Source organism: Cardiocondyla obscurior, linkage group LG22, assembly GCF_019399895.1.
Source record: "Cardiocondyla obscurior isolate alpha-2009 linkage group LG22, Cobs3.1, whole genome shotgun sequence".
Classification (NCBI taxonomy): Eukaryota; Metazoa; Arthropoda; class Insecta; order Hymenoptera; family Formicidae; genus Cardiocondyla; species Cardiocondyla obscurior.
In genome coordinates, this window is record NC_091885.1 from 728,575 (window position 1) to 748,073 (window position 19,499).

Genomic DNA, 19,499 nt, shown 5'->3' on the forward strand with positions numbered 1-19,499 from the left:
AGACAAGGAGACCATCCACGTGTACATTGAGAGAAGGCCGGCAATCGGATCGCTAAGATTTTTCATTACATCTAATTGTTGTAAGAACCGGCTAAGTTAATACGCCTGCTTAAGGGGAAACAACTGATTTTTAATAAAAGGCCATAGGGCCATCGAAAGCACTTTTCTCATCTAAACACAGGTAATCTCAAGCCGTTATTATATCGGTTAGCAACGAACTTAATGCGAAGTATTTTTTAATCAAATGCTTCCTAGCTCTGAACTTAGAGCAAACAGTCATTAAGCTCTCAACAACGGGCTATCTAAGAAAAACAAATAAGTTCTCAACATCGAACTAACAATACAAAACTAACCTTGCTCTTAACATCGAGCTATCAATTAAGAAATCATGCTCTCAACATCGAGCCTATACTTTCGTAAAAATCAGGTGTAAAACCAGATACCCTGACATTCTATTCCCTTTATTTCTTTTTATTTTCAGGTTGTGTTTTTTTAGTTTTATATTGTTTTTTCCCTTTGTTTAACATGCTGTGGAATTCAGATCTTATTTCTTTTTGATTATAATTATTTATTGAAAATATATCAGGCGATATTGTATTGAATAATAAAATGAGAATCGCAAAATGTAATATAGTTAATTCTATTACAATTAAATCTCTACCAGCCTAAACAGACCCGGAAGACGCAGACGAATTACTGGCGGTTATATTATACACAAAGCTCACGGGACGAGCTTTCTCGCGATTCGAGTCGAAGCAAATCGTTAATCTCACACAATTTTTACGAGAAGTCGAGGACGGCTACACGCAGGGACGAGGCACAGCGCATCTCCAACTGGAGTTTAACTAGTTGCGTCAACGTACAGGAGAAAGCACACAAACATACGGATCTCGAGCAGACTCATTAGTAACCGAACTTTACGATGCATTGAGCGAAGACTCGAATTATTCTTCAGACGAAAAACGCGGGATATGAAATTCGCTTCAGAAGCAAGTATTAAATAATTACCAGACGGGTCTGTTACCGCACTTGCAAACCATCGTCCAGTCGCGAAATTATAGAACATTGCAAGAAGCAATAGCAGGAGCGACAGCAGAAGAAAGACAGCGTAGCGCAGCCATACGTACATACAACGAGCGAGCATATATAGAGCGAAATTTCCCGCGCACCCCGGCGAACCGCCCTCCCGTGCCGACGTGCAATAGATGTGGCAAACAGGGGCACCCGGGATTTTTGTGCCACACCGGCAGATATGTGCCCAGGTACGGCTTGCCGAGGGCCGAAAATACACCGCGAGTAAGCACGACGGACAAATTCTGCAACTATTGCAACAAGCCGTATCATACGCGCGAAGAATGCCGCAGATTGAAAAAAGACAACGAATCATCCCAAGAAACACGACGCGATAACCGAGTCCCCGCGCGAAAACGACACACGACCGCGGTGCATTCAACCGTACCGGAAAAAAGAGCAAGAGCACCGGCGAGACAGACGATACACGGCGACACGCGTGGAGATAACGAACTACGCCGATACGAGACACGGCCCGCGCGGGACTATCAGGTGTCGCACATCTCAGACGACAACAAAAATCGTCATCTGGATTTAGTCATTCTGCCCGTACTACAAGCCACGGGCGGGAAAATGACGTTTTTATTAGACACTGGTGCAGCTATCACCCTCGTTAAAGTAGGAAAATTAAAACGCGACACACCGATTTACACGGAATCCATGGCTCTAACCGGTGTAACCGGACACAAGGCGCAAACTATAAGAACCACGCGTGTGCTGATTTACCTGCGAGAGGCACGATCTCGCACACTATGCACGTAGTACCCGACGAATTTCCCATTGCGTATGACGGGATACTCGGGATGGATTTCCTTAAAGCGCAACGTACCGTATATGACGTCGAAAACGGACTCTTGATAATTAATTACACCGCGATCCCGTTACAACCGTATGTTTGCACGACGCTACCACCGAGAAGCGAAACGATAGTGCAGGCTGTGACCGATAGCAACCAAATCGGAATAATATATGCCGATGAATCTAAACCCGAAGTGTTCATCGGCAATTGTTTGGTTGCTCCTGAAAATAATATCTGTGCCATAAGCGTATTAAATACGCGGGAGACAGCCGTGCCATTATTCACACCCGTATTACACACAGAAGCAGAGCCGCAAGTATGCACAGTCAGCGCGCTCGCGTTACAAGATAAGCCAGAAATAGCCGCAGTACAGCAGCGAAGAGAACGCGTTAAGGAACAACTTATAATCAACCATTTGAATAAAGAAGAAAAAAGCGAATTAATAAAAATTTGCGAAAGGTTTTGCGACATCTTCCATTTGCAAGGCAATCCGCTTTCCTTCACCGAATCCGTCGCGCACGAAATAATTACACAAAAGGAAAATAGGCCAATTAGCTGCCGCCCTTACCGACTGCCCGAGAAGCACAAAGCAGAAGTAAAAGAGCAGGTAAAGAAGATGCTCGACGAAGGAATTATAAGAACCAGCGCGAGTCAATAGAACGCACCGATATTGGTCGTCCCCAAAAAGGCCGACGCGTCCGGAAAACCAAAATTAAGGATAGTCGTCGATTTTAGGAAATTAAATGATATAACGATAGGCGACTCCTTCCCTATTCCAAACATGACCGATATCCTCGATCAGCTTGGGCACGCAAAATATTTTTTGACCCTAGATTTGGCTTCGGGATACCACCAAATCCAGATGAAAGAGGAACACAAACAAAAAACCGCGTTTTCTACACCCGAGGGACATTATAAATTTAACAGGATGCCCTTCGGTCTCAAAAATGCACCGGCTACATTTTAACGCATGATGAACTCAGTCTTATCGGGCCTGCACGGTATTAAGTGTCTCGTGTATCTAGACGATATAGTCATTAACGGACCGACGCTCAAGGAACATAATAAGAGACTCGAAGCCGTTTTTAAACGTTAGCGAGAAAATAATTTAAAATTAAAACCGGACAAATGCGAATTTTTACGGAAGGAAGTACTTTATCTCGGACATCTGATCACGAAAAACGGAATTCGACCCAATCCTTCCAAAATTTCCGTAGTAAAAAAATTTTCCGGTACCGAAAAAACTAAAAGACATACAATCATTTATCGGGCTAGCCGGATATTACCGAAGATTCATACAGGACTTTTCGAAAATCGCGAAACCCTTAACAATGCTCACGAAAAAAGACGAAAAATTTCGCTGGGAAATGGACCAACAAAACGCATTCGAGATATTAAAGGAAAACTTAACCACCGCGCCAATACTTAAATATCCCGATTTCACGCGCCCGTTTATTGTTACCACGGACGCCTCGGATCATGCAATCGGAGCCATCCTCTCTCAAGGGGAGATAGGAAGAGATCATCCGATTGCATATGCAAGCTGTATATTAAACAAGGCCGAAAAGAACTATAGCACGACAGAGAAGGAGCTACTCGCGATAGTATGGACGATGAAACTTTTCCGACCCTATATCTATGGGACAACATTTACAATTGTAACAGATCACAAACCATTGATCTGGCTGTTCAATGTAAATGATCCCGGCTTCTGCCTGATAAGGTGGAGATTAAAACTCGAAGAATATAATTACGAAATAGTTCACAAGGACGGGAAGAAGAACACCAACGCGGACGCGCTTAGCAGAAACCCCCCGCAACAAGAAGAAAATTTTTCAGTACACATATTAAAAGAAAAAAGCACATATTTAGCAGAAGAAAAGGCTAAGCTCATACACGAATACCATAACACACCGATAGGCGGACACCAAGGCATCACACGTACGCTACACCGCATCAGATTACAGCATGAATGGCCAGGCATAAGAAGAGACATAGAAGAATACATAAAGAAATGCAAACAGTGCCAGAAAAATAAGTTATCAAAGAAAACGAAAATGCCGCTAATTATTACCGACACACCTAAAAAACCGTTCGAAAAATGCGCTTTAGACATAATAGGACCGCTACCGATAACGAACAATAATAATAAATATATTTTAACGTTTTAAGATAATCTCACGAAATTTAGTAAAGCGATTCCTATCCCGAATCAAGAAGCCGCGACCGTAGCGAAAGCGTTCGTGACTCAAATAATTTTTGAACACGGAATACCGGAATACGTTCTTTCCGATCAAGGAACAAATTTTACGAGCAGTGGTTTTAAAAACACTTGCAAATTACTACGGATCAAAAAAATTCAAACAACCGCATATCATCCGCAAACCAACGGCGCACTCGAACGATCGCACCGAACATTGGTCGAGTATCTTCGACATTATATTAATGAGGATTAATCCAATTAGGACGAATGGTTGCCATACGCAATGTTCACATATAATACAACCCCACATACGACAACTGGATTGACCCCCTTCAAACTCATTTATGGACACCGTGCTACATTACCGACAGCACTTAAAACCGCGCCGAAAGAAACATACTCGTACGACAATTACGCGAATAATTTACGCGAACGACTACGGGCCTCGAACTTTCTCGCATACAATAACGCAAAAACCGAGAAAGAAAAGGCGAAAGAAAATTATGATAAAGATTCCCGAAAACGCGAGTTCAGCGTCGGAGATTCCGTTTTACTCTACGACGAAGCAGTTCGACGCGTCTGGTTCAAGAAATTAGACGCGCTTTGGATAGGACCGTACATAATAACACATAAGCACACTGATGTTAATTATAGTATAAGGAAAGGTAGAAAAACAATTAGGGTACATGCAAATAGATTAAAAGCGTTTATAGATTACTAAGCATAAGGCAACCGATTAAGCATAAGACAGCAATAAAAAAAAAAAAATATATAAAAAAAATTTAGAATAAAACAACAACAAAAACCATGCACAACATAATAAAATAAAATATTTCTACTCACCAATAAAATCGCCAGGGGCCAAAGTCACCTGGCGATACTCCAGATCACGAGTCGTTTTCATCGTCAGAGGCGGCTCCAATCTATGCCATAGGTACCAGACCTGATGCCGAGCCCGTAATCCCACGCAACTTGAGCAAATTCTCGGCCGATAGTAGCACCCTTCGCAAACAAAAACAAACTGTTGCGATTCCACTGGAAAACACAGAAAGAACAATTAAAAACACCAACACACACACAATATATTTATAACACAAATTTGAAATTACTTTCTTTTTTTTCTATTTTTTTTTCTTTTTTCTTTTTGTTCTACAACACGATTAATGTAACTACGACGACTGTCAACGACTTACTAATGAGACGAACGAAAAACTTTGAGGCTGAAGCCGAGAGCGAATTTTGATAAACCAAAGCTCCGAGAAAGTAATTGTTATCCGTGCATAGAACTCTACCAAAGATAAAAAATACGTATCTTTAGCCGACGCTGCATCTTCATTCCCACGATGAAGACGACCCGCGAAACTCACACACCTATTCAGTACGATATATTAACACCTTTACACACACATACCTAAACAGTAACATTTCAGATTAACGTTCACCACCGCGAAGGGCGCAATCGAAACGGCACCTTATACAATTACACAGTTCACTCACAAACCCGGACTGTATTATGAGGACCACGGACTTCTTCAGCTATCCGACTCCACATGGAAATTAGTATTAATAATAAACATCGCGGACTTTGAAATTACATTTAAGAAATTACAAAACGAAGTTGACAACGCGGAAAACGCTTGTAATAAGCTACAGGAAATATATAATGGCGAATTATTAAAAGACAAATGTCATAATTTAGCAATGTTGGTTACAATGCAAAATAATAAACTAATAACCGCACTAGACAGACTAACCTCGACCTACGAAATCCAACACGTTAAGAGAGGACTAATAGACTTAGTAGGCACAGTAGGGAAAACTTTATTCGGTATAATGGACGCCAACGACGAAAAAATTATTAAAGAGCAGTTACAACTGCTAATCGCAAGTCAGCAAACGACTCAACACGTAGCGAAAAATCAGCTTAAAATATTAAACGGTACACTAAGCCATATACAAGAGTTAGAGATTAAACTCAAGCAACACGACCGCGTCTTAACGAACGTGACTATCCTCCTAAGTCAGCAAATAGATAGAGTAACGCGGCAAATGGAGATGACGGAACATCTTAACACATTAAGAATACTTGTGACCGACCTACTGACTGACATACAAGACACCATCGACTTTATCTCTTGGACTAAATAGGGTATCATTAACACACGGCTATTACCGATTGACAAGATCATAACAGAGTCACTACATGCAAGTATTCAATTACCCAAAGGATCACAATTTCCGTTTGATACCAATCCAAAGAACTGGAATCAAATCAAAAAGTATATATCAATTACCGCGCATTATCGCGATTACAATGCTCTCATGATCATTATTAAGTTTCCAATCGTTATCAATACGACCTACGAATTAAAAGCGGTCATACCGTTTACCGTGTATGACCACGCCAATATTTTTAAAACAATCAAAATCGCGCATGAATATATCGCGCTAGATAAAGAAAACAATAAATACACAAGTTTAACCCGCGACGAAATAAATAATTGTATCCGCGGCAAGAAAAAACTTATATGCGAAAACAATTTCGCGACGTACCATATATCGGATAACGCACCTTGCGAAGTCTTAGCACTCGCCGAGCCGGGACATTAACCCGAGAAATGCGAAACCCGCCATATCATATCTAATGTTAGCATATGGACGGCACTAAACGAGCCCCAAGCGTGGCTATACTCAACCGCGTCACAGACCATTGAACTGCGATGTAAACATAAACCAAGTAAAAAATTAAATATAATCATATCAGGTAAAATAATACTAAGAGACGCGTGCCAGTTAACTACAAATGACCTCACGATACAATCAAAAACCCTGCTAGGAGAAAGCGACATCAATATCTATATACCAACGTATAATATTAACGACTAAAAATGGCGCTGTTGCCTGTCGCGCTCACTCACATGCAGCTTCCTTGTCGCTCTTACGCCTTTACTTTTTATACATTTTAATTTTTTTTTCAATAACGGTTAAGAATTTTGCAAAATGGTACGGGACTTTCCTAATTGTATTTTCGAGTTCTATCTATACCCAAGAGATGTTCATTACTCAACCAGACACCCTGTATAATTATTTATTTAATTGAAATGTTTTAATGTTTTCTAAGAGCATTAGCAAGAGACCAAGTTAGCATTTAATTAATTATGGTGTACTTGTTTTTCTTTTTTATCTGCTTTGGAAATTTTCTTGTAGTATAGGGCGGGGGGGAAAGGGGCTAACTTAACATTAAGCTAGTTCTTCCTATTTTGAACTTAATTTTCTGCCAAATTGTTCAAACACCAAATTTTTTAATGTAGCACCTAATTAGCATCTTTTATTTGTTGCACCGTGACCGGTACACGGGGTCCATCCTTCGGTTCCGAAGGGAGCGCGTAGGTTAAAGAAATATTATAATAGTCTTGTCCGAAATATAAATGTGTTACTTTTATTTGGTACACCTTATTCTTTTTCCGTCACTTATTCGCGTTCCTCTCCGCTGTGTAATCGCGGGGTCTCGTCTCAGCGAGGCGTCTTGTTGTTACCGGCACGCGACAGATCTCACGTTACGCACGTGAGGTGATTAGCAACTGTTCAGAAAGTCGTGAACAATAGATAACAAGCTAATTTTTTATTCTTAACAAGTTAGTTCTTCATCTACATATGCTTCAAAAAAAGAAATCGTGAAATCCACGACGTAACATTTATTATTTATTTAATTACTTTTTTGTTACATTTGTTACTCAATTTTTGAGGTGTTAATAAATACTTACAAATTCTTAAGTTATATTTAATTGTATCATAATAATTATATATGTTATAACCGTCATACAAAACTGGAAAGAAATAAATTATTTAATATTTTTGTTTAATGTAAAAGCATTACTTTATAATATTATTAAAATAAAAAGCATAAATTACATTAAATATTAGATGTAAATGTTAGTAACATATACGGTTGTTCGCGCATACCCGTCGCTGTGCTCAGGCGATCGAGGAAGTAACGCAAATTCCTCGGTCGCCTGACACGTGTATGTCACGCGAGATCATCGCGACTCTTTTTAGGCTGGCCTAGCGGTCCGCGTGTTCGCATTCCTGGGCTCGTTTGATGAGCCCGGTTGGTTTGCCAACTCGTTAGTCGCACGTCAGCCATCGCGAGCAACACCTCATTCATTCACGAAAAAGTTTGTCTTAAGCGCGGTTCTGCGTGGCATATCTGAACGATTCCGTTCGGTGATCCTGCGTTTCTCAATAGTTTGCAAACTGCAAACTAATTTCGTGCTCTCTCTCTCTCTCTCTCTCTCTCTCTCTCTCTCTCTCTCTCTCTCTCTCTCTCTCTCTCTCTCTCTCTCGTGGAACGATCCGGGGTTGTGTCTGCCGGGCCGCCTCGCGTCTTCCTACCTGAAGATCTCCGTGTCGCGGGGGTCTCGCACTTGGAGACTCCTCAAGATTTCCGCCGGGTCGATCGGCGGCTATTAAACGGCAAAGTCAAGATTTCCGTGCGTGTCTTTTTTTTTTTTGTATTTTACGATCGTTCCGACAGTGACTGTAATTTGTATTTAATAAATAGCCGTGGCAGTTTGGTTCCTTTATTCATTTCACAAGATTTTTCCATTCACCTCGCGACGCCCTCGTCAGGATGGTCCCGAATTTCTCGTCTGCCGCGTGATCACGCATCGCGTATCGTCGCGCACAACGGTATTGACTTTACTAAATTATAGTGTTAAAATAAAATTATTTTAAAAATAAAGATAATAATAAACCTTTAAAAAAAATGCATTTCCAAAGACAAAAAACCCCATTCCAGAAAACTTTAACGGATGCTGTATTGTGTGCAATGTAATCTGCAAACAAACAATTACTGTTATTTTTATAACAATATTTTTATGCGAGCCGCCAAGTTGTAAATAGCTCAGATAATCAGATCTTAATAACGGTGAAGTGGACAAATTGTTAGTAAACTTGTAGTCACGACACCGATCGTCGCGTTAGTTCTATAAACTCGAGCGTATTTTCCACGGATATAAGAAAATTTACACAGAATTTCTCGGAGAATATATTTTGGTTCAAAACAGATACAAAAGAAACAAAAAAACGTTTAAATACAGTTACGGCGATACGCCGGAGATTTCTCTTCATGAATACGCGACAAGCAATCGATAATTCACGCAGCTAATATAATAACCATGCTGACTTAACGGAAGCAAACAAGCGAAGCGACTAAGCGAATAATAAAAACAAACTCCGAAAACAAAAACTCATCAGGCCGTATCAATACCCATTCTCTTCTCGCGAGATAAGCGATCTGTGGAACGAAAGTATCGAAAACAAGATAATTCTGCCTAGAACTAGTTTCGTTGATTGCGAACCCGGGCTCGCGCCTCGGTCTATTTATCGATCGTACTAGCGAAAGAAAGGAAAAACAGTAAACACATGATGACAGTTTCGTGAAATATATCGCTCGACAGGTGATTCCGCACAAAACTTATTGTAAAGTTTAAGGTCAATTTTTATAATAATTTTCTTAGTTATTGTAACTTAAACCCCAATTACTAATGTATAAATAATGAAACTCTGCGTAAGATCTCACAATAGTAAATTACAAAATTTTTATAAATTGTTACGGTGCCACGATGGTAAATGCGACCGTGGTCGGATCGTTCTCAGATTGAGGAAGGAGTTAAAAATTCCTTTGATGCTTGGGTCACGCGGAGAATGAGTGATCACACGTGAATTGTCCTCTTGCCTCACTATTTGATTCTATAATGCCGCATATAATTATATTAATTAATACGGGCCGAGCACTAGAGAAAGCTGCCGATCTACCGAGCATGAGGCTCTACATGTTTTAGTGAGTTGCACACAAAAATGAGTGTCAGCAGATCTATCGTCTTGCTCTAAGTAAATTATGAGTGAGTCAAAGATGAATTAAATGAAATGAAAAAAAACAATGAGTGATTAATGAGTACCGTGAAAACCGCACATAAAACGCACACGTGGCATACACTATAATCTCTGAACAATGAGTAAGTAGGAAAGGCCACGCGAGCCGGTATATCTTTCGAGAATCAAAGGCGATAATCGAACGCGAAAATCGATATCGATCATTAACGATCAGTTACGAGGTACTGCCCCGCGATGGGCCCATAATTAATTATCTAGTTTAAGTCTCTAAAGGTAAAATAAATCCATTAGGTAAGACTGCAGCAACTCACTTAATATAAAGAAAGGCTATATGAATAAAAAAATAGATGAATGAAAACGAAAACGGTTGCGAAATCGTATTGTCAAAATTGCTGAGATTGCATCGGCCGAGAGACTGAATTCTAGTCATACAACCTGCTGACGCATGACAACCAGCGATAGAGTTAAATACTTATCGGGTCGTCACTCTGCAAATTAGTTCGAAGTCACAGCTCAAGGGTAACATGAGCCTCGTCTCGTGTTGCTCGATAATTTAACATTTGTGACAGCTAGTTTGAGACACGCATCGCATTCCGAATAGGAAATGTTTATGAAACAGTCATATCGTTTCTTATAAATATCTAATATCGTTGTTTCTAATAAAGTTTCTAATAAATAACTAATATTGTTTGGAAAAATAACACTTCTTACACAAAACACGCTCTGGGAAAAATTTCGACCGATTTTTTGATAGTTAAGCAACTTTACATTTTAGTTAGTGTGTAATAAGTAAAAATTCTATTTGCGTATTTGGATTGGAAACTAGCTAAGTAAAACAATAGATTAATATAACTTAAAACTTTTTGAAAGAATAGAAATAGCTAATTACAATTTTTAGTTACGCGAAATTAACTAGAAATATAGCTTACGAGAAAACTATGACGTCATAGATGAGGATGGTTATCAATCCAAATTTTAAGATCGGGAAAAGACGTATTTGAGAATGTAATTTATCGTTGAAAAATTGAATTAATTATCTTATAAATGCGATTATCGCAACTCACATTCATATAACTTGTATAACATTGTTATTGTTACATAAGTTAAAATGTAGATTATTTTATAATCCAAATTTCCGAGTGAAAAATTTAAATATAAAATTAAATTATGGTTGTTAACTCAAAATGTGTCTTATAAAAGAGTTTAGATTATAACTCTAATTTCAAGTTTGCTATCCTAAATCAATAACTCGTAATCGCGATTTTAGATTAAGCAGACCTATTTCTGAATTATCCACATCCCTAAATTTAAGTTATAACTTCCTGTATCTGCCGTCAGGCAATTCAGGCGCCGTTGCTGCTGCCAGTTTTACGCATTGTCCCGTCGAGGAAACTTGTTCGAGCGATTATATAGTTTAGAAGACGAAGTGTAAAGTGAGGAGTTTTTTTGTGAATTTGTGATAATTATGATAATTTGTGTGACTTCTGTATTCAATCTACTTTTGATGGATCAATTCACGAAGGATCTTCTGATTTCATGGGAATTCGGCGAACTTATACCACGATTTACAGGTAATTACCCGATAGAAACAGTATCTGTATATATAACCTGCCGGAATGCATGTGAACTTCGCGTAAACAAATTTTTCCGTCGTCGATTTGTATTTCAGCCCTACAATTCGTTCAATATACAGTTCCATGCCGCGAGTCTATACTCGATTCTTTGTTAATTGCGAGACTTTGATTTATCATTGTCACATTAAACTCCGTTTTAATTTTGTTTTCTTTTTTTGTTACGTGTCTTAGTACGGGACGTAAGTGTGCTTCAATCATCACGCGCTTAATTCGTGCACATATGTATAGCTTCCATAAAAATTTATCCGGAAGAATTTATATTATAATAATAAATATTTATTTCACGATTTTGGCTGCATGTTTTAACATAACAATATTTTTGCATGTAATACGACAAAGAATTTAGAATTTATATGAAAGAAGTTGTGTTGTAACTTACAGGATTTGTGTAAGCGCCTGTTCGAGAAAATTCGACGAAACAAAGAGCGTGGATAAAAACGAATAACTTTGAAATAAACATGTAAAACAAACATAGACAGCTGCGCGACTCTTAGGGACAAACTAATAACAACGGATCAATAAACTTAGAAGTTCGTAGAAATATCGCGAAAATTCGAGAAAGCGAGCCGACTATAAATACCGCGGCATGGAACGAGCGCGTTAAAGTCTCGAAAAAAGTCATATCATCACGTTTAAAGGCACCGACTTACGTACGCGCGCACTCAATATATTCTGTACAACGCTGATTCGCACCAAGGTTCTGCATTCTGTAGAACGCATAATAAACTCATGTGTACATATACATGTACACATGAGGGATCAGATTCCCGCCACGTCCATGTCGTTGATCCTGGATAATGCTAAGAGCTGGGAACTTCATTGTACTTCAATAATTAACTCAAAAAGTACTGTAATTCGAAAAGAATAGTAAAAATAGTCTCATATACGTATACGATTAAACTATTATTACCGATACTCGAACCCTTATAAAGCAAAAACGGCTCGTCAGATCTTGTTGCGGCCATGGAAACTTTTGTTCAAAATAACAAATTCTAGAAGATAGCAAAATTTGAGCGAATTTAACCAAGAGCCATTTTCCATAAGATATGTGCGGGGGTCCTTTATTTAACAGACGAAAGACTTTGGCCCACATTCTGAGCTCACTTTTAGAGGCGCCTTTAGTTAAAGACATCTCTAAAAATGGTTTTATAAAAGTGGTCGTATTCTGAGCTCACATTTAGAGGCACCTTTAAAAGTGACAGTCACTTTTAGCCTAAATGTGCGCTTTTATCTCGATAAAGCTATTCTGAACCCACTTTTATAGCACATTTTTAGGCTTTCGCTAAATGTGCCGCTAAATGTAGTCTGTAGCACATTTATCGACACATTTAGCGAAAATCCAATATGGCGGCACTCATGCGATTTGACAGGTGGACCCGTATCGCGACTTAACTAATTAGTGGCAACGTTAATTAATTAAATTTGTTTAAAAAAACTATATACGCGAAGTTTTTAGGCGTAAACGAAACTCCATGTCGTAAAATTAATCATATTGGAACAATTTTAAAAAATTTCAATTTAAAAAATGCGCGTATATAAAATTTGCCTTCAACCTATCGTGAGTGTCGTAAGATTAATTTCAATTATCTTAAGTTTGTTCTCAGTCGCTGCACTGCTGAACTGGTGCACACTAGTGCAATAAGTTGGAGTAAATCAAATATACTTAGTTTTATTCTAATTTACTGCACCAGTTACAGCGTGTAGCGATTAAAAATAAATTTTTTAATTACCTTAAACATGTTAACCGTGGATATTATTCACGAAATTAATTATGCGATCAAAGTTCGGGAATAAATGTAGTTCGTGATCGTGATTTGTGAGATTTTCGGAATAAAATAAACTTGGTCGAAAGAGTGACGGCAAACGTGACTCATTTTTTTAAACTTAACATTTAAAACTTTTTTTCATGTTAAATAATATTATACAGGGTGTCCGAAATATGATGTCCAATCTTAAATTTATGGGTAGGGACATAAAAACGATGACGAAAAGTCCTGAACAATTTTTCAAAATTCTTGATCATTTTCGAGAAAAAAATTAAAATATAATACAAGTAAATACACGTAAGAGTGATAAGGAAGACACGATTTGAGCGAGTGCGACAGACGACGGCCCGAATATTATGAACAAAATAGGCGGAGTCAGCACGTGACGATAAGCGAGCGGTATTCGCGCCGTCATCTGTCGCACTCGCTCAAATCGTGTTTTCCTTATCACTCTTACGTGTATTTACGTGTATTGTATTTTAATTTTTTTCTCAAAAATGATCAAGAATTTAAAAAAATTGTTCAGAACTTTTCGTCACCGTTTTTATGTCCCTACCCATAAATTTAAGATTGGACATCATATTTCGGACACCCTGTATAGCTAATATTCACAGTCCGTCCTTATTTTAAAGATTGTTTTAAGTACAGTTTTATTTGGTTTTAAACCAATTACAGAATCGTATCATCGTTTTAAGATATTGTTTAAAATAATTTTGAAATAAGAAGTAACTGTAAATACCAATCTATAATGAGATATTAATCCCAGTAAAATTTTAAGACGAGCATATGCATGGTTCCAAAGTTTTAAAGAAGTGAAAGTGATATTTTCTCATAATTCATCACTTTTAACATTTTTATAGGGATTAATATCGACCCATCATTAAAAAAATATAAAAAAACAAGAATTTTTACCGTCACACTTTATAATAAACGGAAAGTTTGACATAAATATCAGTTAATTAAAGAATATGTGCGTTTTTTGATCGCGTTAAAGAAAAAATAATTAACTGATACACATAAATGTATCTCTATCTTAAAGGCGCATCTAAATGTGTGCGTAGAATACGAGCGACTTTAGCAGCGCGCCTCTAAAGTTGGTCACACATTTAGAGGCGCCTTTATAAAAGCGCCTCTAAAAGTGAGCTCAGAATGTGGGCCCTTAAAGCAATATTAAAATTAAAAAATAATTGAAAAAGTAAATTAAAATAATTTTTTCAGTAAATTTTATATGGAAACATTACTACTGAAAATCCTAATAAAACTTTTTAAAAATTAATTATTCGGTCAAATATCAGATTTCATATCAACACTTCCAAAAAATTTCAGAGAGCAGTTTCTTCATTATATCTCAATTTTTTAATTATATGTTTTTCTAAATTTTTTGACTTTACATATACAGGGTGTTTCGTTACAACTTATTAACGCGGTATGAATAGATAGATCTTTTGAATACAAGTATGAAAATCCAATATCATTTTTTATTTTGGACGTTTATTTACGAGATGTCAACAATTATATTCAACCGAGAGCGAGACGATGCGACGACGTGCGAGCGAGCGGTGCGGCGATACGCGAGGCGTGGCTAAAGACATCACGCGAGCGAGACGATGCGACGACGTGCGACCGAAACGATGCGACAACGCGCGAGCGATACGATGAGACGACGTGCGAGCGACACGATGCGACAACGCGCGAGCGAGACGACGCGACAACGCGCAAGCAACACGATGCGACGCGTGAGGAGAAGCGAACGAAGACCCGCGGACGAGGCAAAGTTCCGAATTTATAATTAATTTTTTATTTAATGTGCAAACGCTATCGTTTCCTCACTACCTATTGAGATAGATAGTTCAGCGCGTTTTTTTTTTTTTGGTGGTATCCCCGATAGGCCTAATCCACCAGCAGAAGTTCAATGCAACAATTGTTCAAAGTGCTTCCCTTGTTCATGCAAACAAAGTTCCGCTCTCCGAACAATTTGTTGCGTTGCCCTATGTGCCATATCGGACGTAATCGTATCAAAGGCCGCTACAATTGCATCGCGAACCTCCTCAACGGTACGATCACGCACATTTTCTATGTGGGCTTTAACGTGGCCCCAAACAAAATAATCCAGCACGTTCATGTCCGGGGAACGTGCTGGTCAAGAGATAGGACTCCTCCCCCGCCCCCTCCATCTATTAGGAAAATTAAAATCTAACATTTGTCGCGCGCGACGACTAAAGTGTGGCGGCGCCTCGTCCTGTTAGTAAATCAATTCACGCTGAATTTCTAAAGGTACATCTTCTAAAAAAACCGGTAATTTGTTCTCGAGAAATTGACTGCAGAGTTTTCCATTTAATCGCGGTGGAAGAAAGTATGGACCGATCTAAACATTATAAATCAAAATATTACGAATCACATATCAATTTTAATTAAACAAATTTTTATGTTATGATAATACTTACAACTCTGTTGCCTATTACTCACGCCCACACATTTAATTGCCACCTAAATTGAAATCCGCCCTGGCGCACAGCACGTAGATTATGACGCTGCCATTGAACAAAATTTTTAGAATTCAAAATTCCATTAGGGGTGAATAAGGCTTCATCCGTCCATAATATGCGATCCGGAAATACTGGATCTCGCCGGTGTTGTGCAAGGAATCCTACATGTGTTTTATTAATAATTATAATAATTTACAATAAAACCTTTGTACTAAAAAATTAAGAAAACGAAAATACGTGCCTTCACAAAAGATTGCGCGTTCTATTCTATCGTGCGGAAGAAGGTGTTGCACCCGTTGGTAATGAAAGGGGTGCAAACCTTCTTCTTGAAGAACTCGATGTACTAAAGAAATAAATACATTGAGTGCTCGCGCTACTCGTCGGATACTATTCCCCGGATCTTCTTCAAAATGTCTCAAAATTTCTTCCTCGGCTTCTACTTGTCGACGTAAAGGATGATTAACATGTCGTTGATGCACACCCACATAACCCGTCTCCTTTGAACGTTGTACACAACTCGAAACTGTCATCGCTGTTGGATGCGATCTATCAGGAAATCTTTTCGCGTAGATCCGTGCAGCAGCTAACGCATTTCCTTTTGCCATACCGAAACAGATAATCATTTCGGTATACTTGTTCGTAGTGTACTTCATCATTGCACAGCAATATCACAGAACCACAGTACGATGTAACAATGCTTACTATCAGCACGAGTAAGCACATGACAATCGCAAAAAAACAATTGAAAATCGGAAACGCGTTCGTGCTGCTTAGGAAACGAAACAATACGATACGTCGGTATCATAACTTTGCGTTGACAATTCAATATCTGTCGATAAGTAGGTAATATTATTTGATATGATCGTCTGTTTTGTTATCGCCAAGGAAAATGCGCTTGCTGCAGCGCGGATCTACACGAAAAAAATTCCCGATTGATCGCATGAATTATCCTTCAATCATCATCGATCAATCATCCTTGGCGATCCTTTGCGTTAAAATCGAGGAAGAAATTTTGCGCATTTTTGAAGAAGAGCCAGGAAGCAGTATTCGTTGAGTAGCGCGAACACTCAATGTAACAAATTCATTACCAAAGCATGTAACATCTTCCGCACGATAGAATAGAACGCGCAATCTTTTGTGAAGGCACGTATTTCCGTTTTCTTAATTTTCTAGTACAAAGGTTTTATTGTAAATTATTATAATTATTAATAAAACACATGTAGGATTCCTCGCACAACACCGGCGAGATCCAGTATTTCCAGATCGCATATTATAGTATATGTAGTATATGTAAAACAATTAATAGTTATTATGTAGAGCCTTACTAATGTAGCACGGTTAATAGTAATATTAATCAGTGCATTGTAAGCAAAGCGAATAAAAGTCAGTCGTCGTTTAACAGTCTCAATGATCACAACGTTCCCTTCCTAATGAATACAATAACTGGCGACGAGGATTTAAAAAAAAAAATAACTAAATTTACAAATGTCCAACATAACTGGCACAGCATGGATACAAGAATTAAACAAAATCAATCTAAAACTTGTTTGTGAAGTAAACAACATAAAAATTAAAGAAGCTGATACACTCAGTAGTCTCCGCGAGAAATTACGTGCATACATTAAACAAGAAATTAGTGCAGGCAGAGGAGAACAAATCAAGATACCAGAAGCTATTAAAAGTGAGCAGCAAAAGAAAACTCATACGGTCAAGGAAACAAGACAGCCGACTCCAAACAAAGTAAGCACAGAACAGTCAAGTAGTCTTGTGACTCTATCACGGAAAACCATGGAATTTTCTGCAAATTTGGATTTCGATATTGACAAAGATGATTGGAAACGATTCATTGATCGCATTGAACAATATTTCATTGCAAATGATATAATTGAGGCTGCAAAGAAAAGATCAATTTTATTAAGTAAAGTAAATGCTGCTACACACGATGTGATCGACAAAATTTGTAAACCCAATAAACCGAGAGAGAAAACATATGAAGAATTAATCAAGATAGTGAAAGATTACTTAAAACCACCAGCTTCATATTTAATACATCGTAATACATTTCGACAACGAATCCAACGAAGCGACGAAACTATTTCTCAGTATGTTGCTGCATTGAAAGAATTAGCGAAAGATTGCAAATTTCGCGATGGTGACATTGACGATCAAGTATTAGACCAACTAAGAACTGGATTAAAAAGCAAAATTATTAAAGCTGAACTATTAAAAATTGAAACTATTAAATTAGATATCGCTCTTAAAAAAGCATTGGGTTCAGAAGCAGCAGAGAAAGGAGCTGAAAAATTACAACAAGGTAATAAATCAAGCCAACGTTATGAAGAAATTTATAAATTGAACAATTTCCAGAAGAAAACTAGACCAGTAGACAGAGCAGCAAGGCTTTCATCAGGACAAAGACCAATAAATTCAGCATCAAAAACATCGAGAGGATCATCTTCAAGAGGATCAGCACATTGTTATCAGCAACGACTCAGCCCGTCTTGTGGAAATGACACATCGCAGTATCGCAATTATCAAAGACGACAACCTTTGTACTCTCAGCGTTCATACTCATCATGTTATCGTTGCGGTAAATCTAATCACCCGACACATAAATGTAGATACGTAAATGCAATTTGTTATGCATGTAATAAAAAAGGTCATATAAGACCTGCATGTAAAAGTAATTTGTTTAACAGAACAACTCGCGTCGGATATATAAATAGTCAAACTAGAACTAGCGATACCGATAGTATTACGGAAGATTTACAAGAATTATTCCGAAATGGCCAAGCAGACATTTATAATATGAATACCGCTTATATCCCTGGAAAAACGCGTGTTGAACCGCAGTACATGACTGTTGAAATAAATGGAGTTCAAATTAACATGGAAATTGATACGGGAGCCGCAATGTCAATTATTTCTAAAGATTTAAAAGACAAATATTTTAATACACTCAAATTGTATAACGCGGATGTCGAATTTATTAACCACGATAAAACAATAAATAAACCAATGGGTATATTAAAACAACTGACAGTTAAGGCCAATTAAAAAAAGATAAGCTCAGATGTCTATGTAACAAAATCTTCGGGACCTCCGATAATAGGTAGATCATGGCTAAATGCTCTTGGACTATGGCCATTATATAAAGAAATAAATCTTCATAGTATTGAATGAAATAATAGTAAGATTAAATTAGATAAAATACTACTTAAACATAAAAATTTTTTTGAATTGGGCAAAGGATCATTCAATAAAGGTAAAATAAAATTAGAATTAAAAAACGGTGCACAACTTAAATACGTATTAACACGATCAATACCATTCGCTTTAAAAGATAAAGTTGAGAAAAAATTAAAAAGATTAGTACAGGAAAATATTATTGTTCCTATTAAAACAAGTGAGTGGGCCACTTCAGTAGTCCCTGTAATTAAACCTAACGGTGACGTCCGTTTGTGTGCAGATTTTAAAGTTACAGTCAACCCACAGCTCAAAGCTATTTGCTATGCACCACCCAATTTTGATCACGCAATTGCGAAACTTCAAACACAAAATATAGAAAATAAAACAAGATCAAAATACTATTCAAAAATTGATTTAAAAGAAGCGTTTTTGCAAGTTTCCGTAGATGAAAGTTGA

At 37.8% G+C, this 19,499-nt stretch overlaps 1 protein-coding gene across 1 annotated transcript; it reads left to right on the forward strand.

Annotated features, from left to right (window-relative positions):
* The first annotated feature begins 17,339 nt into the window (after positions 1 to 17,339).
* On the forward strand, positions 17,340 to 19,499 carry LOC139110899 (uncharacterized). Its single transcript, XM_070670861.1, has 3 exons — positions 17,340 to 18,876; positions 19,105 to 19,260; positions 19,324 to 19,499. Exons 1-3 carry the CDS (start codon positions 17,340 to 17,342, stop codon positions 19,497 to 19,499), a joined length of 1,869 nt encoding a protein of 622 aa, XP_070526962.1.